The sequence below is a fragment of the Rutidosis leptorrhynchoides genome, chromosome 3, assembly GCF_046630445.1.
Source record: "Rutidosis leptorrhynchoides isolate AG116_Rl617_1_P2 chromosome 3, CSIRO_AGI_Rlap_v1, whole genome shotgun sequence".
Taxonomy (NCBI): Eukaryota; Viridiplantae; Streptophyta; class Magnoliopsida; order Asterales; family Asteraceae; genus Rutidosis; species Rutidosis leptorrhynchoides.
The window spans coordinates 408,203,111-408,217,944 of record NC_092335.1 but is presented as its reverse complement, the minus strand read 5'-3'; the positions used below and the strand labels follow the sequence as shown (position 1 = coordinate 408,217,944).

Here is a 14,834-nt window from a genome sequence, read left to right as displayed (position 1 = left end):
TAATAATTTACTTTAATAATTCATATTTTAATAATTTACTTTAATAATTTATACTTTAATAATTCACTTTAATAATTCATACTTTAATAATTCACTTTAATAATTCAAAAATCTATTATAAATAGAATTCAATAAGTTTCATTATTTCATAGAAACTTGAAAATATATTTCTCTAAACTCTCTCAATCGAATTGCATATATATATTTACTTAGTATTATTTCAAGATATTATTAGTATACATAAAATACTATGACGGAGTTATGTTCAGGCGATTTCAAAATAAGTTTTCAAATGGGATAGAGCTAAGGAAATTATGGGTTATAGCTATGGAGGTTATGGGTATTGTCCGAGAGTATTGCTCGTGAGGTCAACCTAACATTTATCATTTTCGTTGCGTCTACGTACTTTCCTGCAATATTGAATCACAATATTGATACGTGAGCATTCATATCTTATCTTTTATATATTAATAGTGTATCCCTGACTAGTGCTCGAGTATATATGATTATGCATGTTTGTATGCTTAGTTTCGTCGTTAAATAGTTTATGATAAATCACAAATTTGATACATATGCTACTGAGATAAGGTATATATGATATGCATGTCGTTGAAAAGCTGATAAAAAATTAATAACTTTTCATTTAGAATTCGTGTGGTTTCGATGAACGGATTAAAAGATATGGTCAACTGAATTATCATTAATTTTAATATTATTATTAAAACGATTATTATAATTGTTATCAGTTGATGTTATTACTAAAATTATCTTTATTACTAAAAATTAATATTTTTATTGAAACTATCATTTTATTATTTTTATCATTATTATTATTATCAATATTATTTTATCAAATAAATATGCGTACAAAGATATTTTTACCACACGTAATATAATTACAATAATAATAATAATACATACCACTATATTTTTATATATTAAGTGAATTTTATAAATTTTATTACTTGAGATATATAAAAGTATATTTTTATCATATATGAATTTTAATAAAAATTCATATAAATTTTTATTTATTAATAAATGACTTGTATTATTTAGTATAATAAGATCTGATAAATATATTTAAATATATAAAACGACTATATATAAGTTATATAATAAACATGTATAAATTTTGGAAGTCATTTTGGGTCAAGTTGATTTTTGTTGACTTTTGCATGTCGGTCTCGAGCATTAGGATTGTGATACACTACGACTTGACCTAAATTGTTACACAGATATTGACCAACATATAAATGTATATACTTAATATACTTAATATAGGTTCATGAATCCGAGACAAACCCTGCACTTGTTCAGTGCCGTCATTTACATAATTGCTACGAAATACAGTATTGTGAGTTTCATTACTCCCTTTTTATATATATTTTTGGGCTGAGAATACATGCGCTGTTTTATAACTGTTTTACGAAATGGACACAAGTATTAAAAACATATTCTACGTTGAGTTGTACCACTTTGCATATTTTTCCCTAATAGCTTGGTAACTAATATTTACATGTTGTAAGAGCATGTAAGCGCGAATCCTATTCATAGATCTATCGGGTTTGACAACCCCAACCGGGCTAGTCGCTCTAGTATCGTAAACGGTTGCATAGTACTTCGTTTTTACTACACTTGGTACAGTGTAGGGAGATTTCATAAAAAAGAGAATATGCCACATTAATTGTTAAGTATGGTTACCGAAGCGCTCAACAACTTATAGAATACTTTTATACACTTGTGAGTGTACGGATATTTATGGAAACTGAAATCTTGTGGTCTATTACTATTACGGAAATGATTGATTATGATAAACTAATGAACTCACCAACCTTTTGGTTGACACTTTAAAGCATGTTTATTCTCAGGTATTAAAGAAATCTTCCGCTGTGCATTAGCTCATTTTAAGTATATTACTTGGAGTCATTCATGGTATACTTTGAAAGATATTGCCTTCGAGTCGTTGAGTTCATCAAGATTAATATTAAGTCAATTATAGTTGGATGTAATATGAAATGGTATGCATGCCATCAATTTTTTGATGTAAAGAAAGTTTGTCTTTTAAAAACGAATGCAATGTTTGTAAAATGTATCATATAGAGGTCAAATACCTCATGATGTAATCAACTATTGTGAATCGTTTATAATGTATATGAATGGGTCCTTTCATTGATACTCTTTGGAAGACCATCCATGTAAAGTTCAACTCTTAAAGACTCGGGGTTCACAAGGTTTTGGGCACATCAAGGCTAGTTTGGAAAATCGTTGATTATAAGCCTTGAGGTCATTTTCGACCGCTTTTAGAGTTCTTAGCTCTTGTTCGAGCTTTCGGGTTTCATCACGCGAAAAGTATTCGGTGATCATCTTTTCTTTCAAATCAGACCAAGAGAGAGCGTGGGCTTCATCGGTACCCACCGAGTGTACATACATGTTCCACCACGTGAGATCGATACCGGCAAAAGTGTGGGTGGAATATTTAACCTTGCCTTGGTCCCGGCAACCGCTTATGCTAAAAACGACTTCCGTTTGCTCAAACCATCGAGTGAGAGCAACCGGTCCTCCGGTCCCATCAAAAGTATGAGGTTTGCACCCCATGAAAGCTTTGTAGGAGCATCCCTCGTTTGAGTTACCGGCTCCATTGTTGTTGTTGTTGTGGTTGTTGTTATTGTTGTTATTGTTGGAAGAGTGACCGGCCATGACCGCATCCACTGGCTATCATTCGTTATAGAGCTTGTTCGGGTGTTTCATGGCGTGGTACACGGCGAGGAGGCATTGTTCCTTCAAAACATAAGAATATCGTTGATTAGTATTCTCAATAATACTAACCGTGAAATGGAATGAGGATAAGGAGAAAATTTTCCTTGAATCGCCTTAAATTCTTCATGTCATAATGTCGGAACGTTCATATGAGGCACCGTAATATAATCCTGTAAATTATATTACCCAAATTCATATGTGCATTCGACATTATTTCACTAAGTAGGTTGCGTGTCAATCAAATTAAACAACGTGAGATTAAGATGGGATAAAAGTTAGATATGAATAGAAGAGTTCGAGTATAAATGCACAAGTAGTTAAGTAATTCTTACTTCAAGTCTATATGTCGGTTGTAGTCTAGACTCACTAATGTACCCTACGACTCGGGGTTGACACCAATGAACTCTAAATCCCTACAACCAACGCTCTGATACCATCTGTAGCGACTCGACAAAATCGTCATTGACGGCGTCGTCTACTTAGGTCCCGTTACATGGTCATAAGTCTTTTAAAACAACGTTTGACCAAAATATTTCGCATTCATTTCAAAAGTGAGGATGTTTCAAGGTTTACAAAGTAGTTCAACAACTAGTTACATTACAATGTTTAAAGTACAATTGAAACATATGCGACACAATTTAAGAATAAGTCAAAAGACGCTCCACGTATGCATGTATACTCGACATCCAAGCAAGTATCAAAAAGTATAGTGCGGAAGCATGTATCGCTTAGCATTCAAGGACCTGAGAAAAATATAGAAAATCTGTCAACGAAAACGTTGGTGAAATCAATGGTGTATGTATAAAGTATGTTTTGAACCACAAGATTTAGTATAAACCGATTATCAAGCTTATACATCTCAAAAGATGTGTTTGTATCACGAGCATCCAATTATCAAAGCTTAACTGAATCTTACCTCTGCATATAGTGTTAGAACCTACACTATTCCGATAAAATTATATTTCATTCGCTAACGGTAGCGAACCGTTCGAACGAGGGTTCGTTAAACCCGTATGGCCACACAACATAAGTTCACGCTTACACCCTACAAGTGTAACTGATGATAATTGGACTTGAGGATTTTTGTTCTAACTCGTATGTATCTTTGCTTTCGTATTTGTGTTCAAAGTATAAAAGTATAAATTGTTTATGTTTTCTCATCCCATGTATAAGTATAATATAAGTATAAAAAAAGTAAAATTGGAACTATGATCTCACCTTGAGTGCAAGGGTATAAAAGTACTTCACAAGTAAACATGTGCAAGAACAAATGCTAGTCTCGACCTAAACAATAGGTTGTATCAATATCGGTAAAGCATGAAGTCTGTCAAAGTTGTTCAATTAGTCATATGGCTCATTACGACTCGATTACATATAGCATGTGAATTACGTTGCCAAGTTTCATGCATGATTCAAATATAAAAGTATGTTAGGATGATTGCATAAGTATATGGTTAAGTTTAAACGAAAGTCAACTTTGGTCAAGTCAAAGTCAACAAAAAAGTCAACACGTTCGGGTCGGGTCCCGAACTATTTTTTTGAGGTTTTTAATCATATATGAGCATGTTAGAACAAGTTACATGTGAATCGGAGGTGCGTAGCATAGCAAACATTTTTTGAAAAAGTGCCAAAGTGAACAACCGCTGAACACGGCTTATGTCGCGCCGCGAAATGAATGGCCGCGCCGTGGCAATCAACTGGAGCTGGTGCCTGGCTCGTTTCAAAAGTCTAAGTCCCAAACCCAATTTCATTCAACCACATTTAACGAACCGTAAACATTCAAGACACGTATCTTATATCGTTGGAAAGAAAATTTGACGAGGAACACAACTAAACACATTTTATCAATCAAAAATATCATTTGCAATAATCAAAATTCCAAATTGAATGATCAATTAATGCTCAACATTAATGCTTCAAAATCATAAATGCACATTTATGATTTGGGAATTAAATGCACACATATAATATGCCGTTTCGTAGGTAATTACGCATACAATACAACTAAATGCCTACAAACCACATTGCAAGGCATTCAATGCATCAAAAGTTTATTTTACTTCAATCAAACCATAACTCAAAGTCACAAATTTAACAATTTTGTTTATGAAGCTTTTCTATGTCAACCCACATACCAAATTGAAGCTAGTGATGCTAGTAACACATTTAATACATGCACTTTTAACATCTAATAACATTTAAGCAATCAAAACTCACAATCAAACACACCCATTTCAAGTTTAAGCTAGTTACATCAAAATGACAAGAACAAGCATATAAATCATATATTCATGTTAGACTTGAGCCATAGACACTAATTAACACCTTTATAAGTCAAAATTATCAAGAACACAAAATCTAGTGTTTTTAGAAAGTTACCCAAATGAGATGTAATCGGTTTGGATTTGAAGAGGAAGATGCAAGGATTTCGAATATGTAATTTGTTTGAGTTGATGCTTGCTAAATCTTGAATAGATGGTGAATCTTTGTTTAGTTGCTTGAGAGAAAAATAATGGAAGTATTAGAGAGGGAGGTGGTGAATGAATGGATGAGAAAGGCTTGACCATTTGACCTAGTCAAATGTTTGGCATCTTGGCTAGTTTAGTCCCTCAAGTTTGAATCGGGTGCGTGAATTACCTAAACGAGATAATTTAAATGCATATTAACGGAAGATGTTATAATTATATAACGGACTTTAAAATAATATAACGGAAAATAAACGGAAAAAGGCGGGATGTTACAGACAAATCCTTACTTCTTTATTTCACTCTTTTGTGATAACTTCGCTCGTACTCTTCGAGTAATCGAATTATCTTATCCATCTTACCCAACAGTAATAAAACTCTATTTATCAACTCATATTCGTCAGGAAAACATTCTTATTGTTAGCCATGACGATCTCGATCAAATTTTGGGGAAGAAATTTCTTTAACGGGTAGGTACTGTGATGACCCGAAAGTTTCCGATCAAATTTAAACTTTAATCTAAATATGATTTCGACACGATAAGCAAAGTCTGTAAAGTTGAGTCTCAAAAATTTTGAACTGTTTCTATGAATTCATTTGTCCTTTGACCATTCCCGACGATTCACGAACAATTGTTTATAATTAAATATGTATATATATAAATGAAAGTATATATAATAATTTGAAATTATAAAATATAATTTAAACATTAAAATTAATTATGTAAAATAAGATATAAAATAATTAAGTTGTACTTAAAATAAATTTATATGAATTCTATAGATACTTATTATAATATGTATATTGTAATATTTACATAAAAAATTATCACTCAATATAAGTTACTATATATATAATTATTAAATATTACATAATTAATAATTTGTATATATTAAATGTAAATACAAGTTAAGAATATAGTTGTCATAATAACCTTATTATTACTTTCATTATTAATACTAATATCAATATCAATATTAGTTATATGTATATATTATAATTGTAATTTAAATATTATCAGTTATTATTATAGTTATTAATAAGTATTAATATTATAAATATCGTTAGTATAATTATTATTAAGAATTATAAATATTATGATTATTATTATGAATATCATTATTTTTAATTTTATCATTATTCTTATTATTATTAGTATTATTTTGTTATTAGTATTATTAATAATATTATTATTTCTATTAATACTAGTATTTTTATTATATTTAATAATATTATCAGAAATATTATTATTAATATATTTATAAATTTTTGATATTACTTGAAAACAATTTATAAAAAAAAATGTAATTCTAAAATCTGTTTGCAGTCGCTTTTTTGGGTTAAAATTGTATTCCTAATTGATTCTCATTGTCGACCAGTTAGTATTATAAAGTAATCGATTAACCATTCCACAATTTAATTCAATTCATTTAAAAAAAGGATAAGAACCCGTTATTCTCCGTTTCTTTTTATTTTTTCGAAATTCTTGAATTAGAATGAAATTTCGAAATGTAATAATGCAGATATGTTTGGAATCATATACTTGAACTATCTGCAAATTTTCAGTCTTTAATTCTTTCAATTGATTATGAATTTGGAAGTCAAAGTTTAAAAATTAAAAAGTCAAACATTTGTTCTTAATCAAATTCGAGTGTTCTGTAAGGATTTAGGTTCAATTGATAGTTTAGAAAGTTTCTAGGAACGATTTTCAAACTATTTCATGAAGGGATCGTAATCCAAAAGTGCCTAAATCCTTGAATCAAGATTTAAGTTTTATTTTCTTTTTCGAACAGCACTGCTGTTCTTATTTTCTTTTTATTTATTTATTTTTTTTCTTTCTTTCACGACTGATTAACACCAATATGTTGTTAGCCTGCTTCTCAATAATTCCTAAACATAAATCGAAAGTTTATTTGTTTAAGCTTTAACCTCTAGTCAATTTTATTGGGGAAAAAGGAGAAGAAAAGGAAACAGTATAATAAACGGGTTATAAATATTTCGAATGGGTTTATATCAGAAAGACAGAAACAGACGAGTGGTTAAGTGATGATTCGGGTTAGCTAGAGTTCTCGGGTTCGAGTCCCTGATGAAGCAGTTTTTTTTTAAAAACCTTTTTCCTTGAAGGTAGTTTCCATTTTTATTAGTATTATTAGTAATATTATCATTCTCATTATTATTATTGTTATTGTTATTAATGTTATTATTATTATTGCTATTATTAATCATTGTTAATATTACTAAGTATTATATTTATTATTAGTATTGTAATTATTATTATTATCATCATAATTATAAATACTATAACCATTATTATTATTATTATTATTATTATTATTATTATTATTATTATTATTATTATTATTATTATTACTATTATTATTATTATTATTATTATTATTATTATTATTATTATTATTATTATTATAAGTATTATTAATATATTTATTATTGTTAAAGTTTTTCATTTAAGTGTTATATTTATTACTACTAATATATGTATTATTATTATTATGATTAGGATTATTATTATTATTATTATTATTATTATTATTATTATTATTATTATTATTATTATTATTATTATTATTATTATTATTATTATAATAATACAATTTATTATTATTTTCATTAATATTAGTAATAGTATCATTTAATAATTATTAGTATTATTAATATCGACATAAGTATTATTATCAATATTATCATTATCATTATCATTAACGTAAGTATCATTAACAGCATTGTTATTATAAACAATTTATATAATTATCACTAAAAGTATCATTATTTTTAATCTATCATTATTTTCATAAAAACTATTATTAATATTATCATTATTTCTATATATACTAAAACACCAACAAGATTTGGTCGTTTGAATACTACAAAACTACAACAACAAATACTTACAAAAGTCCCCCTTAAACTATGTCACATGTGTCAACTTCTTAGGGGTAAAAAGTGAAAAAATCTATTTTATTAAAAAAAAACTTAAAAAAACTCTACCAACATTTTTATCTGGCCGTATCTTCCTCCTCGCCAACAGTTAAATTTCTCCGACATCACCGTTCAACTCGAAATAATTTCACGAACGCAACGCAACTAACTACACGCGAAACAGGCGCTTTCTAAAAAACGCTAAATATTTCGGGTTATCTGCCGTACATATGTATGCACATATGATAAACAATCAAAACTAACTACATCACATCGATGGTTCGGTCCCCCTTTTTTACGCAATTTTCCAGGCGTCAAAAAAATGCACGCAATTAAGTATACTAGGTACTACCCATGTGTATCCAAACACACCCGCAACAAAGCGTTTTTAATTCTGTAAATACATAACGCTACGTTAAATACGAATATGCAACCAGAAAGGTCCCGCCGCATCGCGCGGGCCGATTCAACTCTAGTTATTACTATTAGTAGTATTAAAATTATTATTTTTTATCATTATACTTATTCTAGTATTATTATAACTATTACTTTTAAACAAAAGATTGTTTATATAAAAAGATATATATAATACAAAACTTAACTATATTAATATTGTTATTTATTTAAATATATAAAATAACATATATAAATTATTAATATAAAAATTACATCATTAATAATAATATATATAAATTTGTTCGATTACAAGAATATGTTTTAATACATATATGAATGATATAGGTTCGTGAATCTGAGGCCAACCCTGCATTGTTCAGTATCGTCGTATGAATATTTTTACTACAAAATATTGTATCGTGAGTTTCATTTGCTCCCTTTTTAAATGCTTTTGCAATATATATTTTTGGGACTGAGAATACATGCATTGCTTTTATAAATGTTTTACGAAATAGACACAAGTAATCGAAACTACATTCTATGGTTGGATTATCGAATCGAATATCACCCTTTTTAGTCTGGTAATCTAAGAATTAGGGAACAGAAACCCTAATTGACGCGAATCCTAAAGATAGATCTATTGGGCCTAACAAACCCCATCCGGGTTACGGATGCTTTAGTACTTCGATTTTATCATGTCCGATGAGAGTCCCGGAATGATGGGGATATTCTAGACGCGTTTTGTTAATGTCGATTACCAGGTGTTCACCATATGAATGATTTTTATCTCTATGCAGTTTGTGTGAAATGCCTGATATGAGATGATGTTTATGAAAAATGAAAATAGAAATCTTGTGGTCTATTAAAATTATGGAAATGATTGATTACGATAAACTAATGAACTCACCAACCTTTTGGTTAACACTTGAAAGCATGTTTATTCTCAAGTATTAAAGAAATCTTCCGCTGTGCATTTGCTCATTTTAGAAATATTACTTGGAGTCATTCATGACATATTTCAAAAGACGTTGCATTCGAATAGTTGAGTTCATCAAGATTATTATTAAGTCAATTATAGTTTGATATATTATGAAATGGTATGCATGCCGTCAACTATCGATGTAAAGAATGTTTGTCTTTTAAAAACGAATGCAATGTTTGTAAAATGTATCATATAGAGGTCAAATACCTCGCAATGAAATCAATTATTATGTAACGTTTATAATTGATACGAACGGGCCATTTCATTTTTGTCCTCTAACAACGAACAATTCTCAGTGTCGATGACCTAACCCCATAGTCTTGCTATCGATCTAAAAAAACCAGCATGTAACATGTACTTCGGTAATATTCAGCCACGCGTATACGCCGTACAATTCATCCCATCTCTTTAAGCTATTCATCCATTTCATAAAAGGATGGTTTTGATTCTTTAGAATGTTGCCAACAGTCTTCTAATTGTGGTGTAGATGTTGCATTTAACATGTTACTTATGTACTCAACACCTTGAATGATGAAAACCTTCTCCATACATCCGTAAAAAATGAGTTCTACATGTTTTGTACCTTTTTCAAACGAAAATTAACAGTAAAATAAAACAATATGTCACCTTATTATCATTCAACGTATATTTTCTTATTAACAGCAAGCGTCAATTCATTAACGACTTGACTGTCTCTTAGAGTCAAAATTGAATTTCATGCAAGATTTAAAACTCATGAAAATTTGATCCTAGCATTTTCATGACGTCTCATTTATATTTTTTTATTATTATTTATTGAATTATTTTTCCTACTTATTGGTCGGGGTCCTTTCGGAAGCAATATCTTTATCCGTCAAAGAGAGAGAGGGATGACTTTTTCGACTTTTGGAGTGTTTTCATTCTGAGTGGAGAAATGACTTCTCATTATTCAAAGATAGAAGAAAAATTGTCTAAATTCCACGTCCCTCATACCTTACATAAACGGGATTGAGTTTGTTGTTGTAGTTGTCGTCGTCTATTCTCTATAATAATATTAGGGAGTATTTTGAAAACTCACATATTATATTCTTTTTATCTTAAATATATTTTGGTCAGTTACAAAGTTATAATATCTCTTCTATAACAATATGAAACTACATTTATTTCACTATAGACACGTTTTCTTCGCACTTTCTGTTAGATAATAATAAAAACATGACAAATGGATGTCATTAATCGATTTAAATGTATCTTAACTATTACTATTTACTATTAGATTTAAAATATTAGATTTAAAATAATTACTTTGCTTCATATCATAAAAAAAGAACCTTATAATTAATTCAATCACGTACGCTTCATAAAACCAACAAATATAACCTCATATATTTTTGCATAATTATAAGAAAGTTACAATAACACAATTACATTTCAATATCAGCAGCCGGTCCATCGGCTGGAGCCGGAGCCGGTGCCAACTCAGGGGCAGGTGGATCAACAACAGCACATTTGCTAGTAACCAAAGGAGGAAAAATAAACGACTCGAGTTTAGCAACACCAAGACTATCACATCTTTCACGAAAAGCATTTAAAGCTTTGCAACAATCGGGTGCAGAATGTAGCAAATGATTCTTCTGGCTGTTAATGTTGATGAATGATAATCGAATACAAGAGTAAACGTTATGGATGGTCGCACCACATTGAAATTTCTTGACCAAAATGGAACCGCCAGCATGATTTTTGAAAAATGGAAATGGGTTGTTAATAAATGGATTTTTGAGAAGTGGCCACTTGAAAGGTGGATCATTTGCTTCTTGAGCCATTGTCACAACGGCTGTTGAAGCAACAACAATAAGAAAGAAAATTGGAAACTTGTTCATCTTTTTTCTTTTTGATACCTCTTGTTTGATTTTGTGCTGATTTGTTGTTGGTTGGACATTTACTTATATAGGCAGAATGAGGTAGTTGTTGACTATAGAAAATAAATCTTAAAAGTTACTATATATACATAAAATAAGCATAAATAGAAGACATATAATAGGTCATAAATATTAACAAGAAAATTCTTAAAGCCACGTAATGTATATAGAAGTTTCATGATAGTATTCAAGCAAAAAAAATATCATAATTTTTTTTTAGTATAATTTAATGTCCTTTACTTTTTATATCATGTCCAGCTAAGTTAAAGGTTGGATGACAAATAAAATTTCAAAATTATTAGGAAATTTTAAATTTTAATTTAATTATATTAATGCATATCAAAGTATAATTGTTTTGCTTTGAATGAGTAGAGATGATTAATACGGTATCCATTCTCGAAACATTGATATACCTCGCAACAAATTCGTCCCACAAAAAGTCTTCATTTTTACTTGGAGGGCCATACAGCTAAAGATACCTGCTAGAAGTGAACTAGATAAAAAAGGAATTGATCTACACACCATCCTATGTCCCTTATGCGAACATCATATCGAATCCATTGAACACGCGCTGATCACTTGCCCTAAGGTTTCCTCAATCTGGACACAAATACTTGACTGGTGGAATCAAAATAACTATTCAATTTCCGACATAAACGGGGCCATCATCTCCGATCAAGGTTTCCCACAAAACGCCTTTGGATCATCTTTATGGCTTGCCACCAAATGGATAGCATGCTATATTATATGGAAACATAGAAACTTAAAAGTCTTTTCAAATAAAATGTGGAACCCTGCTATGATCATCTCCGAAACTCAATCGCAAAGCTATAGCTGGATCTCAACCCGAACACGGAAGAAAAATCCTATTGAATGGCACCAATGGCTCTTAAACCCTTCGTTTTACTCGGTTCCATCTCCAAATCGCGTGGGAATTGGCTAATTCGAATCCCCAGAAATCGGGTAGTGCCGGAGTTTTTTCTTTAGCTTATGTGGGTAGATTAAATGGGTTGGTGTTTTGTCAACTTTGTCGCCGCTTGATCGGTACGGTTGCATCCTCCTTCCCCGCTTGTCTCTATCAAGTTCGTTCCCTCATTTTGCTAAGAAGGCTTCGATGCTCCCGATTCCTACTTCAATTGTTTATATTCCAATATGTCCATTCGCTCCGTTATTGTTCATACATTGTATAGGTTGAATGTAGGGCCTTGTAACGATACATTCTATAAGTTATAATAATACTTTTTGCTTTTCAAAAAAAAAAAAAAAAAAAAAAAAAAAAAAAAATTATAATTTTTTATGTTTATTGTATATATCATGTGAAATAGTTAAAGTAAAATGAAAATTATAATTTTGTCATTAAAGATTGAATATCAATCTTAGATGTATAACTATGATTTTCAATTATTAAAATTTGGTCATAATTGTATCTCACTCATAAAGTCAACCATTCATTTAAATTTCAACAATTAATTTGAATTTCAATCTTTTATTAATAACAAACTCAATTATCTCTCTAATATATATATATATATATATATATATATATTACTATTAATATTCATTTTTTTAACTATTGGTTTATATTCAAAAATCATTAACTCCCAATTGCTGCTTCCAATTTCGACTTTCTTAAAAAATCGATAGTTTTAATGGTCAAATAATTAATGACTTGTATATATAAGAAATATAAAGTTGCTTGAGTGGTTGGGCGCTATATTTGAAATGGTTACGTGGGGTCATAGGTTCTAGACACGGCACCTTCTTTCTTTTTTCTTCTTTTTTCAAAATGCACATTTTTTTTTTTTAAAATGCACCGCCGCAACGCACGACTAATCTATAACTTGTTACTTAATATTGAATAATAATTGATAATTAACAGAGTCACAAATAACTTATTAGAAGAGAGACCAATAACTAATAATTATGGTTTTGTTGAAATTTTAGGTATTGTTTATTATGTAGATCTTATTATGTCTTCTACGAACTTTTTTAGTGTAGACTGCTTGTATTTCTAGAGAAATAAAATAAAATCATATCTTATGTTGTCTGAAATTTGCGAGCTCAGAAATAAGCTTCTTAGTGTTGCAGATAGAAATAAGTTATTTTGCAAACATAAATACGAACAGTCTTCATTATTCAACATACAAACATTTATGTCACATCTTCTCTACAGACATGATTCGCAAATCTTCAGACAAAAAACATCTTACAAAACATAAGAATGACAAATACGATATCATCACCCAAATAAATGGTAAGATCATGATTACGAATGTCACTCGTGGGTAACGAGCACAGACCCTTAATATCTGTGACCCACCTGCCAAAATTTTATTTTACCATCGGGGCCCATCTACTTGTCAGGGGTTAATTTTTTGCCTGTTGCAGTGATCACGGTTACCCATGACCCACAGGAAATCCCGCATGTTTGAAACATATACATACTACGTATTAACAAATACGAGCTCACGGATACCCATGACTCACGAGTAAACTCGCTGATAATTATGGATTGATACTGAATATATAAACATATTAATGTGTAATTAAAATATAATTATGTGGGTTAACGGGTATATTCAAGGGTTTTACAAATGAGTGTTACAGATTCACAGGTCAGATTTTTCGTCGCGGGTATCATATATTCATCTCCTGGTTTTGACCCGTCACGACTATGGATACCTCGGGTCGCGGGTTTTTGTCTGCCCATTGACATCCCTAATCCCTAATTCTAATTTTAATGGGAATTGATATGTACATAACCATTTTTTACACATACACAATCAAACACGTTTTACAGTGTTGTACTGTACAACACTGTAAAGCATATTTGGTTGTGTATGTGTAAAAAGTGGTTGTGTACATATCATCACCCAATTTTAATACTAGGAATTTAAACGGTTGATATTAAACACACACACACACACATACATACATACATACATACATACATACATACATACATACATACATACATACATACATATATATATATATATATATATATATATATATATATATATATATATATATATATATATATATATATATATATATATATATATATATAACGAGAACCACTAAAAAGGTGAGAACTGCGAGAACTATTTAATTTAATAGTTTTTATGCATTTAAATGCAACAAATTACATGCAAATGTTAATTAATGCACATATCATTAACAAACATATGTTCATTAGCTCAAATTACATGTTAAATTGTTAACTATATGAAACTGTTCACATGTTCGAAAACAAATATGCACATGTGAACGAGAAACTATATATTTAATTATATAGGTAAAATATAAGTGTTTTTCAACTATTTTTTGTTCATTCGTACTTTTCATCAAGGTTTATATGCGATTCAATCTAGTTACATGTGAAAATCTTTATAA

General features: G+C 29.7%; 1 protein-coding gene across 1 annotated transcript; it reads left to right on the top strand.

Moving 5' to 3' along the window:
- The first annotated feature begins 11,812 nt into the window (after window positions 1-11,812).
- On the top strand, window positions 11,813-12,381 carry LOC139901380 (uncharacterized). Its single transcript, XM_071884101.1, has 2 exons — window positions 11,813-11,824; window positions 11,908-12,381. The coding sequence occupies exons 1-2, from the start codon at window positions 11,813-11,815 to the stop codon at window positions 12,379-12,381; spliced, it is 486 nt and encodes a 161-aa protein (XP_071740202.1).
- Window positions 12,382-14,834: the final 2,453 nt, after the last annotated feature.